Source organism: Babylonia areolata, chromosome 5 (assembly GCF_041734735.1).
Source record: "Babylonia areolata isolate BAREFJ2019XMU chromosome 5, ASM4173473v1, whole genome shotgun sequence".
Classification (NCBI taxonomy): Eukaryota; Metazoa; Mollusca; class Gastropoda; order Neogastropoda; family Buccinidae; genus Babylonia; species Babylonia areolata.
The window spans coordinates 13,772,278-13,790,396 of record NC_134880.1 but is presented as its reverse complement, the minus strand read 5'-3'; the positions used below and the strand labels follow the sequence as shown (position 1 = coordinate 13,790,396).

The 18,119-nt window shown below is 39.6% G+C and overlaps 1 protein-coding gene across 8 annotated transcripts in view; it reads right to left on the bottom strand.

Annotated features, from left to right (window-relative positions):
• LOC143281953 (unconventional myosin-IXb-like) overlaps positions 1-18,119 on the bottom strand; it is a 139,531-nt gene that overhangs the window by 30,724 nt on the left and 90,688 nt on the right. For 6 of the 8 annotated variants that reach the window (XM_076587270.1, XM_076587271.1, XM_076587277.1 and 3 more), the window contains 8 exons: positions 16,458-16,556; positions 11,473-11,698; positions 8,996-9,079; positions 6,449-6,547; positions 4,106-4,283; positions 3,322-3,424; positions 1,898-2,014; positions 118-369 (listed from right to left, as the gene is read on the bottom strand). In XM_076587270.1, the coding sequence (XP_076443385.1) occupies positions 118-369; positions 1,898-2,014; positions 3,322-3,424; positions 4,106-4,283; positions 6,449-6,547; positions 8,996-9,079; positions 11,473-11,698; positions 16,458-16,556 (1,158 nt within the window). The remainder of the gene's footprint in view (positions 1-117; positions 370-1,897; positions 2,015-3,321; positions 3,425-4,105; positions 4,284-6,448; positions 6,548-8,995; positions 9,080-11,472; positions 11,699-16,457; positions 16,557-18,119) is intronic. The other 2 variants (XM_076587275.1, XM_076587274.1) reach the window with 2 other exon arrangements.

Here is an 18,119-nt window from a genome sequence, read left to right as displayed (position 1 = left end):
ACAAAACACAGTGTTAGTATACAGATTCACATTGTGTATAATCACACACAAGAGCCAAAACAGATTTTCACGCTACACTGTGTTGTCCATTTCTCCACAGCCTCACAACACACTCACCACCACTGTGTCCTTTTTGTGCTTGTCTCTCTTCACCGGCTTCTCTGGCTTGCTGCGCTCTTCCTTCTTCTCCCTCCGTCGCCCCGACTGCTGCTTCATGAACTCGTCCAGGAAGCCGCGGAATGCGTTGAGTGCCATCACCAGTGGTGCCTCCGTCTGTTCCGCCTGGGACTGAGTCTTGCGCATCTCCGCCTTCAGGACGTTGCGGAATTTCTCAAAAAGGTCACGGTACTTGACCACCACATCCGCATGCTGCAGGCACACCGACAGTAGAATGGGGTCATCGTCACGATCAATTTCTTTTTTTTTTTTCTCTCTCCACCTCTGATCTTTCTTCCCCATAATGAAATCATGTAGTGTGTGTGCTTGTGGGTGGGTATTCTCTGCGTGTGCATGGAAGCATACTTGTTACATGTGTGTGTGTTCTGTATGTGTGCTTGTGTGAATGTGTGTCTGTGTGTGTGCTTGTGTGAATGTGTGTGTGCTTGTGTGAATGTGTGTGTGCTTGTGTGAATGTGTGTTTGTGTGTGTGCTTGTGTGAATGTGTGTTTGTGTGTGTGCTTGTGTGAATGTGTGTTTGTGTGTGTGCTTGTGTGAATGTGTGTTTGTGTGTGTACTAGTAGTAGTCTTCAGTTTAACATCTCCCACTTTAAGTGATATTTGACGGGAAAAAAAAAAAAACACGAAAAAAAGGGGGGTGAGGGGTGGAGGGCGGGGCGTGGTGGTGGGAACAGTATTGGGCAGAGGGTGAAGAAAGGTGTGTGTGTATGTGTGTGTGCGCATGTGTGTGTGTGGTGGGGAAAGATGCAGAGCATTGGAAAAAATAAAACATTAAAAGGGGAGACATTGGCATAATACAGAAGGAAACGCTAACATCAAACAACTGTAACAACTATAACAAATGTCCAATTGGACTATGCAGCAAACCTTCTGCAACAGCAGATAACATCTTGAAATTGTCAAAAATACATTCACAAGAATTTTGGTAAAAACGATTTCAGACTCTGACATTCAAAGAGTATGTGTTTGCTAGAAATAGATTCTCCACAAATGCATTTAACATCTCTGCTGAACTTTGTAAAAAAAGCATTCAGCTTTATCCTGTTTGATAATGCCTGAATTTGCCTTAATCTGATTAAATTACTGAATGTATTTGACTGATTGATAGATTCCGGTTGTTGAATATAATTTATACTTTTATTTAAAACTTTGCCATTTTGCTGGTATACTTCCCTGACTTTACTCCATGATGCTTTTTCTAGTAAGCAGTACCCCTCTTGTACAGACAAAGGCACATAAAGTTCTGTGGTTCCCTGTTGATGTTTTGCACCTTTTTTTGCAGCCCTGTCAGCCCATTCATTATATAGGAGACCAAGGTGAGAAGGAACCCAACAACAAGTTATATGTTTTCCTCTAAAATTGTTTGTGTGTGTGCGTGTGTGAATGTGTGTCTGTGTGTGAGCGTGTGTGAATGTGTGTCTGTGTGTGAGCAAGACATTTAGTGCCTCACTGATGTGATGATTCGTATTTGCAATCAGTCTGTATATGTTGTCTAGGTGTGTGGAAAAAACAACAACATTTACACACTTTATAAAAACCTTTTCTTTGTATACACACTTTTTAAAAACCTTTTCTTTATTATCTTGTATGTATCCGTTTGATGTTGCAAGCCATTATGTACAACTGTATGTATACTGTCCCAAGGGAGGCGATCAGAGCCCACAACAAATAAATAACCATAGTAACAGAATGAAGAAGACACCAACAAATGATCACTTACCTGCATTTCTATCGCAGTGACTGTCTTCAGCTCCTTACCAAACTCGTCCAATGCACCTTTGAAGATTTTGTCAAACACAGTGTCGATGCGGGCTCCATCCTTGAACAGATCTCGACACTGCACACACAAGTATGAATTGCAGTATTACTTTTTTTCACAAAAAATTACCCTGTGTGAGATTCGGGCTGCTCTCCCAATGGAGAATGCATCAACACAGTGCAACACCATTCTTATTTTTCTGTTTGCAAGCATGTATTTTACTATTAAAGTGGGTTTTTCTACAGAATTTTGCCAGGGACACCAAATTTACTCCCCCAACATCTTTGACATCTAATCAAAATGACGATGACGATGTATGGTGAAGCACAGACACACACCACACACACACACACACAGACTCAATATCACTTGTGGTTGACACAAAATGTGTAACACTGAAAACATGACCCCCTCCACCATCCTCCCTGTCCCTTGAGATCTACACAATATATATATATAATAATAATAATAATAATAATAATGGATACTTATATAGCACACTATCCAGAAATCTGCTCTAGGTGCTTTACAAAAACGCTTTTGATAACATAAAACATTATATCTATGTTACATACACACACCAAAATGTGACCACACACACACACACACACACACACGCACACACACACACACACTGCATACATACATTTTAACATACATGTGTATCTAACAGCTACCCTAACACATACACACACATAGGCAGGCACATACTTACATAAACACACGCACACACAATACACATTCATATACATGCACATAGTTGTGGGCCTGCCACAACTGAACTTATTGCTGAGGGAAAAGGTGAGTTTTGAGACGAGATTTAAAAGATATATATATATATATATATATATATATATATATATGATAGTCAGTTGTGTCCGACTATGACCATCAGAACAGCAGATGAGGCGACTGCTTTTCCGACTATTTGGGCTAGAATTTGATTATAGTGGAGAGTGTCTTGCCCAAGTACATCCCCACTCTCTCGGCCAAGAGGGTTTTAGAACAGTTGGTGTTGAGATGGTTCCCAAGGACCAACTAGCCCACAAGGCTGCAGCACTAAGAGCCAGTGCAATTTTGCCTCCTAGTTTGAGAGTCATAGTCCGTCATAAAAGACTAAGCTGTAAATGGTTTCCCATTGACTGGAGAAACCACTGATAATACAGCTCTCACTTTGCTGTTGGCCCAAATGTAAACTTATGTCAATCTGTGATATAAGCCGAGTGCTGGCCTTCACTATCAATTCCTCACAATGGAATTTTGGTGTTTGCTCAGGCACACATCAAGAATCACATCAACGTTAAGATAGGTACAAACAGGCACAAATACACGCACTTTCCAAACCGTCATGAATCCTGCCACACACCAGGTGGTTTAAATCTCACCTTCTGTGAGATGAACTCGTCCAGGTAAATCAGGTCATGGATGTCAGTTATCTTCAAGTCTTCAGAGTACTGCCACTCTGAGGTGCCCGAGATCTTCACGTTGCTGTTAGACACATGACAGTCATATCAACACTTCCGTGCTTCTGCGCAAACAGTGTAGAAAGTGATGCTGCAATCAGTCAGAGGTAGACTAAAAAAAAAGAGGCGACGTATCGAGCTACAGGCTCTTCTTCAGGCAAAATGATATTGCAATCACACAGACACACATAACTACACACACACACACACACACACATGCCACTCACACACACACACACAACTACAAAGCATACTCACACACAAGCATGCACAATTTCTGTTCTTCTCTTGGACTGAAAATGAAATTGTCAAAACCTTTTATCCTGTGCTTATTTGTATAAAAGTGAGTATGTATTGAATTAAAGTGTGAGTTGAAGGGAGAGTGTGAAGAGAATGTGAGTATGACTTGAACAAAAGCGAGAGTGCACGCTTGTATGTGTGCGCGCACAAAGGCACCCATGCATGAGTGCAGGATTACATGTATGTGTATGGATTTCTTCACCACTACCCAGTTTTACTGTGTAAAACAGAACTGATAGAATGACAATAATGTTGCTTCAACAGAAAACATAAACGTTTATACTGGGCAACCCTCTCATCAAAAAACAACAACAGAAAAAAAAAACAGATACAAAAACAAAACGAAAAAAACCCAACTTTTTTAAAGTAAGAATATCATGTCATAATTTCTAAGTGTTGTGCTGACCTCTGGGTCTGGCTGGCCCCGGGAGAGCGCTGATCTGCGCTGTGGGAACGACTGCGCGGCTGCTTCTTCTTGCGCTTGGCCCGGGGGACTTGGTGGGCCACGCCCCCTTTCTCCCCGTCTCCCTTCCCTGCTTGAGCAGCTGACATAGCCAGCCCCGGGAGCACCAGCACTCCCCCCACTGTGGGGGAACGCAGTATTATTGTCATCTTTATCAAGAACATAGGCTGATGCTGTATTATCATCTTCACTGTTAAAAGGATAGGGGAACAAACGTTAACACACACAGCATCATTGTAATCATTATTAAACAGATAGGTTATTGCAGTATCATTATCAATCTTTATTAAAAGGACAGGTTGACATACAATATCATTTTAATCATTACTATTATAACCATTATTTAAAGGACAGGTTAACACATTATCATCATAATCAAGATTAAGAGGACAGGTTAAGACAGTACTATTATAACCATTATCTAGGACAGGTTAACTCAGTATCATTATAATCATTATCAGAAGGATAGGGAAACACAATATCTCTATAATCATTATCAAGAGGATAGGTTAATACAGCATTATTATAATCATTATTGAAAGGATAGGGAAACTCAGTATCACTATAATCATTATTAAGAGGATAGGTTAACACAGCATTATTACGATCATTATTGAAAGGAAAGGGGGAAACAGTATCATTTTTATCATCACTAGAAGATAAGGGAACACAGAGTGATCATTATCATTGATAAAAGGAAAGGGGAAAGGGGAACACAGTATCATTATTATCATTATCAAAAGGACAGGGGAACATATATAGTGTCGTTTTTAAAACTATCAGAAGGATATGGGAACACACAGTGATTATAATCATTAATGAAAGGGTGGGGGAACCCAATATCATTATCATCATTATTAAATGGATAGGGAAACACAGTATCATTGTCATCAATATCAAAAGAACAGTTCTACAAACACTGTTCCTGAAGACAAACCTATGGTCTGAAACATTGGATTACTCATCAAAGTTTTGTTTTACAACTTACTCTTGTTGTTTTTTTTATAGACTTTCTCCATTTGATATTTCTATGCCATGTAACTACAGAGCACGAAGTACTATATAATGACATCAAGAAGATTAAAAGATGCAATATAAAAAAAGATAAAGCAATGCTCAATATACCTAAAACACAAGACACTGCATACACAATCCCATTCATAAAATACCTGGACACACACACACACAGTTTGTATGAACATGTGTACACCTGCACACACACATGCATGCACATATACCCATAATTACATATACCTATAAAGAATATATACTAACTAGGACACACAACTTCAGCAACAAAAAGAATGGATAATTAGCCTACCACCCCACCCCTCAAACCCCAGCGCGTATTCCACTTAATGTCTCCCAAATCATGGTGACTTCAAAAAAGTCAAAATAAAATAAAATTAAATAGTCAGTTATGAGAAATATATATATACCTTATAATACACACTGCCTAAATGTGTGTGTGTGTGTGTGTGTGTGTGTGTGTGTGTGTGTAGTCAAATTAAGAGTGTGTAGCATGCACATATTGTGTGTGTGGCATGCGTGCTTTTGTGTGAGAGTGTGCTGGTGTGTGTGCTTTTGTGTGAGATGGTTCTGGCATGTGTGCTTTGGTGTGAGAGAGTGCTGTCTGCTTTTGTGTGAGAGTGCTGGCGTGTGTGCTTTTGTGTGAGAGTGTGCTGGCGTGTGGTGAGAGAGTGCTGGTATGTGTGCTTTTGTGTGAGAGTGCTGGCGTGTGTGCTTTTGTGTGAGAGTGTGCTGGCGTGTGGTGAGAGAGTGCTGGTATGTGTGCTTTTGTGTGAGAGAGTGCTGGTATGCGTGCTTTTGTGTGAGAGAGTGCTGGCGTGTGTGCTTTTGTGTGAGAGTGTGCTGGCGTGTGGTGAGAGAGTGCTGGTATGTGTGCTTTTGTGTGAGAGAGTGCTGGTATGCGTGCTTTTGTGTGAGAGTGCTGGCGTGTGTGCTTTTGTGTGAGAGAGTGCTGGCGTGTGGTGAGAGAGTGCTGGTATGTGTGCTTTTGTGTGAGAGAGTGCTGGTATGCGTGCTTTTGTGTGAGAGAGTGCTGGCGTGTGGTGAGAGAGTGCTGGTGTGTGTGCTTTTGTGTGAGAGAGTGCTGGCGTGTGGTGAGAGAGTGCTGGTGTGTGTGCTTTTGTGTGAGAGAGTGCTGGCGTGTGGTGAGAGAGTGCTGGTGTGTGTGCTTTTGTGTGAGAGAGTGCTGGCGTGTGTGTGTGTGTGTGTGATGGTGAGCAGCAAAGGAAGTGAACAGCCAACCCCTCAGTGACCCACTTTCAGTCATCTTGTGGGCATGTGGGGACACAGCGGGCAGTGGCTGTATGTCCTCAGGTTCCTCGTCACTCTCTGTGGGGTCTTTTTTCCTCCGCGAACCTGCACACACCGCACCAAACTTCTGTACCCCTTATATTACAGTCGCTACTTTTGTACTTCTTACAATCGTCAAACCTCTGAACTCGGTTGTTTCAAGTCTGGACTTTGACTTAAAACTTATCTCTTTCCAAAATAGCTACACAAAAAGTAAAACGTTTCACCTTTGATATTGTCCGAGAACAAGAGTTCTGCAGTATTTGTGTTGGTCAGAGATTCATTTTCTAAGACAAATCATTTTGTTTGAAATCCATCAAAGTTGTCAACCCTATCCATCATTTGATACTGAGTACAAACCAAAAACTGTGTGTTCCTTAACAAAACATGCACTTGACAAAAACTGAATGAAGACAAAGAAAAATAATTGAATTCATAGTCTGCGAAAAGTTACGACAGGAAAAAAAATAATGGGTCTTTTTGTTGTTGTTGTTGTTGATTTTAACCCTTTAATTACTTCCATTTTTGTTTTTAACCCTTTAATTACTCCCATTTTTGTTTTAACTATTTAATTAGTCCCATTTCATCACTCACAGGTATAGAATGAAAAATAAAAATAAAAATAAATCCAGCAAAATGACTGCATGAAACAGCCTGAACCAGTTAACTGAAATAAAGAAGCTTTTTGATAAGTGAATCTGGGGCTTTTGCTTGTGAAGGACCCCACTGCCTAGGGGGCAAGCTTCCACACATGCTGAACATGTGTCTTTCACTCCCCTCCATCAGACCTTCAGTGGTCTTCTGGGTGCTTGTTTTTCAGGCGAGACGATAAATCATGGTCCTATGTGCCACACGCATTTTCAATATACAACAGAACCCATGGCAATGAAAGTCCACTGCAATCAACTGATGAAGCATCCAAGTGTGGAAGCAGACAAAAGGAGTGGTGCTGTTCTGTGGCAAGTGCTCTCCTCTCCATGGAAAGCTGCCAACATTTTACAGTTTCACATCTTTTGTGTCTGTTGTTCAAAACATAAAATGGTGTGTGTGTGCGTGTGTGTGTGTGTTTTCTTCAGTTTAACGTCTATTCACTATAAGTGTTTTTAGACGGAAAGGAGTAAAGTAGTGTATAAAGGAAAGGGAATGCATGTGATTATTAGTGTAAAAAAAAAAAAAAAAAAGAAGTTCATGTTATGTATCAGAGGAAAAGTATATTATAAGAAAAAGTCTAAAGAAGTTGTGGTGTGTACTGAATGAGGTGTCACGGGAAGGAGAATATGTATATACATATCAACAAGTATTAACCTACAACAATGTAAATATAAATAACAGTATTAAATATAATACATCAAAGGAGGATACCAACTGGACTCTGTGTGTGTGTGTGTGTGTGTGTGTGTGTGTGTGTGTGTGTGTGTGTGTGTGTGTAGAACCAACTATGTGTTGGTGAGCAAGCATGGTTGCACATGTTCCTAAGCATATGCATGGCAAGGCATACCTTCAAAACAATGTCAATCTCTGCATTACATGTTTAGCCCAGCTACTGTCCACCCTAATTCCAACCCGCACCCCACTCCCACCCCTCTACCCAACAGACGCACACATCCCCCTCCTCAAAAACAAAGATGTGCAAGTTAGGTGTCTTTGCAAATGCCAGGGATATAGACATCACTCAAAACATGATCAGATGTAGAAACAAACCCAAAGTATACATGCACATGCCAAGAGTCACAAGACTTTTCTTCATTGCTGAGAGTGAACAATGCATGAACAGGATGTAATGTTAAACAATGGAATGCACAAATACATAGAGAAGAAACTTTGTAAAGTAATACTTTAAGTAACAGGCATAACAGCGTTTGGGTGGAAACACAGACATGCCAACAGCAAGGCAGGTCAAACAATTCAGAAGTCACTGAACAGTTTTCTTGTTCTCACCAGCCAAAGACCAGATGGCCAGAGGATGACCAGAACATGTGAAGAAAGGGAATGTTGGGATGCACACGCTGGTCGTGACAGAGAAAACATGCACACACACCAACATCCAGTGAAGCTGCAAGGCTTTCAATCATCCACAAAGGAAAAGTGGTAAAAAAAAATTTAAATTTAAGTGAATGAGTGCCTCTGTAAGTGAACACCACAGGACAGAAGGCACTGGCAAACAGGTCAATATGTCCATGGGATAAACAAACAAAATAACAATACACACTTTTTTTTCATTTCAATGGCAGAAACAGAGAAATGCCACAGCAATGCAAGTGGGGATGAGACAGGACAGACTGCAGAACCGCAAGGCGTTCATTTGCTCAACTGTAGAGAAACACAGTCATAAAGATGCCCAACAGACAAACATCCAAAAAACATTTGGTTTCAGTCACAGGAAGAAAAATGCCAATGTGATGCAATAAGAGAACAGAACAGGCAGCAGTAATGTTTCTGTGTTCAGCCGCAGCAAGAGCAATGCCAGCATAGCGCCAGAGAAGGTCACAGCACCAGCGGACGGTCAGTACTCACTGCGCGGGCGAAAAAAACGAAAGGAGTTTCTGGTGTGTCGCAGAAAGTGATGAGAGGCACCACAGCTCCCTGCTTCCCTGAAGTCTTTGACAACAATACAGGGCTTCTAATAAGTTTAAAAAAAAAAAAGTTCTGGGGTCCTGGGGATTCTTTCATCATAATTCTAGGGGGCCCTGAGTAACCTCACAGAGTCACTCTAATGCTGTACATCATTCTAATTAAACCTGCTCTGCTACACACACACAAAGGCAGGTTTACCTTCTAGTCAAAATGGTCTGTTTCTGGGCCAGGCAGTGGTGAAGGAAAAGAACTCTTCTAAGCAGACAATCCCAGCATCTGAGTGAAGCTCCCATAGCGGATTCTTACTCTTTTAATGTGTTCATTAAAGAATGTCCCAGGGACCCACTGGATGAAGATGCAGTGCATCCTTTCCATTTTCAGTGTCAGGGACAGATATTTATGTGTTATCGGAACCCCTCACAGCAGAACCAACACCAGTATCTTGCAGTACTGTTTTCCTTGTTTCAGCTCACTAACTCACTCACACACTGCCTTCAGATGTTCACTACTATAGCTCTCGCTCAGAAGATGAAAGTTATAACTGATCACCTCTTATTATCAAACCATAATCAAACAAAAAGGAGCAACATCAATATGTATTTCACACATACAATTGTCAAGAGTATGTACCTGAGTGACATGTATGTTGTCCAAGAAAATAAAACAAAGCACATAAAACACTGAGACAATGATCACACAGTCTTGTGAAAAGATATCCCAACACTGAACTGACTACACAGGAAAGTTTTCTGAGAATAGGTATCTGTTACAAAGCAACCCCACCAATATGACACACAATGCTGACAACATCCAATGAAGAGAACAGAGATACCAAACACAGAAGTGACCCCAAAAGAATGACCAACACATTACAACAGACAGTGAACAGGCAAAGCATGATATCAATAAATGCCAGCAGTACAATGACTTCACTGCCACACAGTGTTGCTTCCTGTATTTCAGAACTTATTTGACCCTATTCAATTCTTATTTTCATATTTCATTTCAGTCATGTGACTTCTGCACATGCTTCATTTCATTAAATTCTAAAGACTTTACTTATTTGTACATTTTGTATGGATATTTCATTTCATATAGATGTTTTACAGAGACCAATGATACGGTCTCAAGGCCTGACCAGTGTGTTGCGTTTCCTCACTCCACCCAAGTGTAAATGGGTACATGACTTGGTGGACAGGTTAAATCAGTGGAAGAAGAGGATCAGGACCCATCAGACAGACAGGAGGAGAAGGAAAGGCATGACAGGTTCAATACTGCAACCCTCTTCTAACTGTACAGGTACACTGACCTCCTATTTATGAGATCGGCAGACATACATCTCAAATTGACAGACATACGTCTGAGATCAGAGGACATACATAGGAGATCAGTGAACGTACAAAGGAGATCAGTGCACACAGACATGAGATCAGTGGACATACACTTCACAGACTGCATAGCACCACTGTCTGGAAGCAAAAAATTGTACCCTGTGTCTCTTCCTCCCTGCAGTTCCAACACACATCCCCCATGTACATGACAAAGAGGAGTGATGGCCGAGTGGTAACACATCCACCTTGGAAACAAGAGAATCTGAGAACAGGGGATCGAATCCCACACTCGCTAGAATTTTCTCACCCTCCATTAGACCATGACTGGTGGTCTGAACACTAGACGTTTTGATAAGACCATGAACCAAGGTCCCGTGTGTACCAAGCACTCAGTGCATGTAAAAGAACCCACAGCAATAAAAAGGTTGTCCCTGGCAAAATATGTTGAAAAATCCACTTTTATGGGAAAACAATCACACCTGCAGGCAGAAAAAAAAACAAAAAAAAACAAAAGGGTTGTGCTGTCCTGCAGTGACGCGCTCTCCCGCGAGACAGCAGCTCCAATTTCACACAGAAACATCTGTTGTGACAAAGAGTAATAATACAATACACTACTAACGAGCCACAGGAGGTAATATCACTGCATGCACTTGCTGTTCTCCACTTCAGCTGAGCACTCCAAGTGCAGCAAGCTTGTGTACACCTTTCGTAGAGGGTTATTATGGAGGTGTGGGCAACAGTGCTTTCACATGCACAATACAGTGCACAACTTTCAGGTGAATGGACACACTGTCATAGGTAAGTAATCACAAACCCTGAAGGAAATGCATACATACAAACAAGCATGCTCAGACACACACACACACGCACGCGCGCGCACACACACACACACGCACGCACAAAAGCATGCATGCATAAACACACATCATTACACATGCACACACACACACACACACCCGTCACCCACACACACACAAAACCTACAGACTGCAGCATTCAAACTATTCTAGTCAGCCATCCAGACTTTCAGTGTCCATGCCTGTAGCTCACAGCCACACCTCACCCATACACCACACTGCCTCTCACCTCCCATAATGTTCTTGATCGTTTTGTGTGCCTTCCGTAAAGGACTGAGGTGAGATCCTTGTTCACTGGGCAGGGGAGACGATTCTTCTGCCTCCTTCTCCTGTTGGGGTGGCTTCCCTTTGGAGAAGATATCCTCCATTTTCTGTTGGTGGTCAGGGGAGAGAACCAAGCCTCTGGGGTGAAGCTTGTCCTCGGACGACACGTCTTCCCTCTGTGGGGTTGTGTCCTGTGAGTCAGGGTCAGCAGTATATGTAGGATTGTTAGTGCCTTTACTGACCCCCCCAACACTCCCACTCCCCCACTCCTCTCCATTCCAGTGTAATAAAAACAAACGTGATGGAGTTCTACTTTAATATTGTGTACTGATTCTAACTGGACCAAATTTAACGCCAGTAGTCATTTCAAGCTAGCCTAGAATGACTCCCATATCCACTACAAGAGGAAGGGGTTTGGGCGACATTCAACTGGAGGAGGTAGTGTTGGGGGAGGGATGAATCAATTCTGACCTGTTGAAGTTTACCTCCAAGGGTCACTTCCAACTATACACAGACCCAAGCGTTAATGTGAGCCAGCAAGATTTGACCCAGGGGTAAAAACAAACAGGTTTAAGAAAAGGCTGCAACACCAGTCTCGTCATCAAGTGCTTAAAAAGACTGTTCATCTCCATGTTTCTTTCAGCAGTCTCTTCATATACGTAGCCGATAAACATAAGTCAAGCGTTATCAATTCACATCCAGTCACCTCAATGTTGGCACATTTCAAAAGCCACAGTCACCAGTTCAAGCATACACTTACATGCTCAAAATACATCCTTTGAACAACATTAGTAAAACCTCCCAGTTAAGTTTTTTAAACAACAGCCATACATGTACAGCATTACATGCCTGCTCAACATATTTTCCTACAAGCAAAATCTCCCATTAAAGTATGTTTAACATCAATCCATGATGATCACAAAAAAAATATTACCTGCACATCGTTTCTTTTAACCTTCAGTGGGGCATGTGGGTGGGATAAAAAAGAAAAAAAAAATCTTAGAAATACACTGTTTTCAGCAAATAATCAATATCACATTAAAAGGGTATGATAATTCGATAGAATGCATATTTCCCTGTGATTTATCACCTGGCAACAAAGTATACCACTTCAACCATGGGTGTTAAAGTAAACCACCTCAAGGATTTGTAAATGAAGCCAATAATGGTGAGCGGGTGGTGTGGGTGGTGGGGGAGGCAATTATGAAATCAAATTCTAAATAGCAAAACCCCTACTGAAAGCCTTTTGGGGGAGAAAATAAAAGCATACAATTACTTGCTAAAACTGTACATTGGTAAAATTCACAACTGTGAACTGCAAACCGTATTACTATTAGTTACAACACACAAACAGAACTAAAAATGTCTCTAAACAGAAAAAAACACACTCAAATACTGGCTTAAAATCTACATTAGTAAACGCACAGAACGACTGGCCTGATACTGTTTTATATCAAAAGCATACATTAACAGCTCAAACAAACAACACACACACACACACACACAAATATCTACATATCAATAAAAGAACCACAGAACAGCTCGCTCAAATAAACTGTATACTCTGCTTCAGTCAACAACAAAACTTAAAACTACATACTAGTTTCTAAAACCAAACATCATTTGTTTGGATCTACTTCTGTCAGGAAAGCAGTATATAAGTTTGTACAAACACTAAAACTTTAAAAGCTATGACTATTATTGTTAAAGACACAGGTTAGCAAAGAAAGTCAGTTTTATCAGTTTTATCACACTGTAAAATCACACCATAACTAAATCAACTCTGTCACTGTAAGTAAAGCGTTTTATAGTTTAAAATGTTTGGAGGTGATGTAGGAGAATCTTCTTTTTTTTTCCAATTCTATAAAACAGTATATAAAAATAAAGCACACAATTTCTCAAATCTGTAATTTCAAAGCCAAATTACATAACTGCTCATTAAAAAAAAATAGCTGAGTTTAACAACCTCAACATCTTAAACCAGAATTTGTACAACTTAGTTAAAAATTACAGATCTGAGAAACTGTCTGCATTATTCAAAAGAAATTCTTTTTAAACAGATCACTAGCTGTGAAAAAACAAAAATACAAGGAAATTATACACACAGTTAGTTAAAAGTAAAGGTTTAAAATAACTACAATGAGTCAAATCTAAAGGTTAGAAACACCTCACTGAGTCAAAGTAGAGCTCATCACATTACTAATATAGTTTTAAAATCAGCACAATAAGTTAAAAGTAAAGATCTAAAATCAGTACTATGAATCAAAATTAAAGGTTACAAACACCACCCTGAGTCAAAATGAAGGTTTGAAATCATGACACAGAGTCAAAATGAAGGTTTAAAATCATGACACTGAGTCAAAGTAAAGGTTTAAAATTGCCACACTGAGTCAAAGAAAAGATCAAAATTCACTACATTCACAACAATCAGATAAAATAAATGTTCACAAAATCACAATAATTAAAACAAGTTTAAAAACACTGCAGTGGGTCAAAGTAAAGGTTAAGAAACACCAGAGTCTGTCCAAGCACATGATTTACCAGCTCAAAATCTATATCATCCATCATGACCTGCACAAAGCAAGGCTTCCTTTCAGCACAGGCACAGGAGATTTTGACCAATTAATTTTTTTTTTTTTTTAATAATTTTTTTATAACTACTGTAATTGCGAATAATTGTATAAAGTAAAAAATTCAATAATAGTAATGCACTGACAACAATAATGAATTGACAAGCAGAATACAGACATGCACAATGACAAAAAAAGCCAACAAACTTGAAACTGAGCTGATAGGAAAGGGTTAAAAAAAAATTTTTTTAAATAAAAAGCACACAATAAACTATTATATTTTGCAGCATGTTATGGACAGCAAGCTGTTTCTGATTATATCGCTCAAGCCCCCAAAACAAGTGTTGCATTGAAGTTTATTGTGCATTGTACTGCATTATGATGTGTTACGCATAATCTATTTTGTTCCACTATATAATAACAATAATAATAATAATAATGTACATTTGTATAGTGCCCTTTTATAAAAGAAAAAGTTAGATTGCATAAACCACTTATAATCACTCTCTCTCCTCCCACTCCCTGACCCCTGTCTCTCTCTCATGCCTCATATCATGCAAAGTGAACTGGGAGGCATGGGGCTGTTCTGGAGAAGTAGAAAACCAAGAATACTTACAGATTCTGAAAATATGAGTTATTAGCGAATAGTGAAAGGCAGAGACGGAGTCAAATGAATAGAAATGATGTGGAAGGCTGTTCCAGATATGAGAAGCAGCAAAGAAGAAAAGAGCATTCTTGTATTGACACGAGGAATTTTCAGCAGGTAACAGTCAGAAGAAGACCAGAGAGTTCTTGAAGGAGTGTAAGCACTGATGAGGTCAGAAAGATAGGTTTGTCCAGTGGAGTGGAAAGCAGAAAAGCAGAGTAGCCTACCTTTGTATTTAATGCTTGCCTCTAAAGGGAGCCAGTGCAGAGTTTGGAGGTGTTGAGAAATGAGATCAGTATATGGGACTTTTTTTTTTAACTGCTGAAGATGGTTATGAGGAGAACTTTATCATCACACTCTATGTATGTCATGCTTTTTTGTTCTTTACTTTTATGAATTGTCTGATTAGAACATCCATGCCCTATAAACTTAAGTGTTGTGCTTTGTGTTATACTGAAGATGATGATGAACATGATGATGACAGCATTTTCTTCACACTGATCCTGTTGTACTGTACTGTATTATATTGTATTCCATTTTATCTTGTCCAATAACATATTTATATCATTTTATTTTGTACTTCACTGAATGGACTTCAATACCCTGTAATGTACAGTGAGGCATAGTCTTGTGTTTTTCAACACTGATGCAAAACATAAAAAAACGTCTCCTTCTGTTGTACTGTACTGTGCTGCATAGCACCGTATCACATCACATTTCATTGTATTGATTCACTATACAGTGCAATGCACAGCATTGTTCTGTGAAGTATGGTGGTGTATGCTATCATATACCGTGCTTGCTAATCATTGTAATGTATGGAAGTATGCTAATGTATTGTTCTTTAAAGTATGGTAGTGTATCATAATATTGTGCTGAAATTCAACATACGGTAGTGAGCTAAATTTCCGCATGCAACACCGCATAACCGCATGCATTCACCAACATCCATGCATCTGAGCCCCCCACCCCGGCCCCCACCCTAACCCCCCTTCGTCCCACAACACCACCAGAGCACTGCATTCAACAACAAGAGAGGCAAGGCCTTCAAGACTCACTTGTGATACACTTTTAAAAAATCCAAGCTTTTTATGTATTAAGTATAATTTCAAAATGTAATGTTTAAGATGAGAAAGATCAATTAAGTCCCCTAGCATTAATTACAGAGTACTTTCCCTTTTTTATTATCTGCACCAAAACGTTTGCAAAATAAATAAAACTTCCATGCTCAGCAAAAGAAGTTCCTGTTTGAACCAAAAATGATAATAATGACTGCTCTTGTTGTTGGGTCAGAATATCAGATCAAAGTGCCAAGTTTAGAGAATACAAAAAATATAAATATACCAGTAAATGCAGTTTGCATATAATTAGGCTTCATTTTTTTTTCTTTTTTTTTTTTTGTGTCCAAGGTGCAATATTGTTTTAAACAAGATGACTGGAAAGAACTGAATGTTTCCTATTTTTATGCCTAATTTGGTGTCAACTGACAAAGTATTTGCAGAGAAAATGTCAATGTTAAAGTTTACCACGGACACACAGAGACACACACACACACACACAGACAACCAAACACCAGGTTAAAACATAGACTCACTTTGTTTACACAAGTGAGTCAAAAAGGCGATGAAAAAAAAAAAAGCTTTTCCCTTCTCAGTCACCCATCCCTCCCCCATCTGTACAGACACCAAGCAAATGCAAGGCTGCTAAGACGTAGTCATCAAGTCACATGCTCACCAAATCTGAAATGGACTCTCCTCGAGCAAGAGGCGCTGGGGTCCGTTTGTGAGTAAACCTTTCTGATCCTCGACGAACAAAATAGGTCCGACCATCCGTCTTCATTGGTCAGTGGGGAGGAAAGGAAAGGGAGGCAAGCATTAAGTCACAACAACTCCACACAACTTCCGTTTTCCCCACAATGAACAGGCAATACTTCAGAGAGAAAGAAAGAAAAAAATGCAAGGTGTCAGTTTATTAGCTGTATTTTAATGAAAAAAATCAGGGGGGAAAAAAACAAAGGATTAAAAACAACCAACAATGGCAAATAAGACAGGTAAATGTAGAGAAAGAGTTGCAGCAAAACAGGGCAGATCTGAATTTCAAGTAAATAAATAAACTTGTGCCTCCTGTGAAAACCCACTGGTCAGTTCCTAGTATCTTTAACCCCTTGGCTGCCGAGCTTTGGTACACTAAGATGATTGTGGCATGAATCTGAGGTGCTTTAAATGATGTAGTTGGTTTTGTTGAACAAATATAAAGCAATCCAAAAGGCAGCAAGCCCAGATAAAGAATGACGACCAACATTCTAGCCTGGAAATTCAGTTTTATCTCAGTGACGTGATAGCACTTGACTGACAATAATACTCATCAGTAGCAGTCAAGGGGTTAAAAACACCTTATCAGATAAAGAACTGAGCTGTTTCAAAGCTTCCTGAGTATGTGCATGTGTATAGGTGTGGAGTAGCAGTCTTCAATATTGTACATCTTTCACTTTAAAGAATATTAGATAAGTTTTAACGTATTCTAATGTATGTGTGTGTGTGTGTGTGTGTGTGTGTGTGAGGATGTGTGCATGAATAAGTATGTGTTCATGTGCTACAGAGTTAAGTTACAGGCTTGAAAGAAAGACACGCTTTCACTGTTGAAAAAATTGTGTACCTGGGACAGACAACCAGTTCATGTGCTCATGAACTGAAATATCCAATTCCACAAAGAGCTGAACACCAAATTTTGGGTGTGGACAATCCCCAACACCACAAACTATCTGAACATGGCAACAAACCATTCTGTTCATAAAATACATAACAAATATTTCTTCAAAAAATATACGTGACAAATCATTTGTTCATAAAATTCAGGATAATGCTTAGTGACTCTCTGCCAAACAAAGGAAAATACATAAACCGTTCTCATGTAGTCTGTGTAATTCTGACCAGCTATCCACTCTTTGAGAAAAAAATCTTTCATATTAAATCATTTCTTGTAACAACACATTTTCACTTTAACCTTCTCTGAGCTGAAATGATTCCTAGATAAAGCAAACAGTTGTGAGAATGACAGGAATACAACGGGTATGAGATGATTGATTCTTTGTATCTATTTTTGGGTCTGAAATTTCCTGTCATTGCAGATAGTCTAAACTCTCCCATTCTCACCAAACCAAACTGTTTTCTTAAACTACAGATCAGGTTAAACTCTCCAATGGTCACCAAACTGCTTTTTTAAATTATAGATCAGCCTAAACTCTGAAATTCTCGCCAAAATCTTTTCCAAAACGAATGATCACCCTAAACTCTCAAATTCTCACCCAACTGTTTTCTTAAACTGTAGATCAGCCTTAAACTCTCAAATTCTCATCAAATTATTTTCTTAATAATCATGCAGGTGAAATGTCAGTGG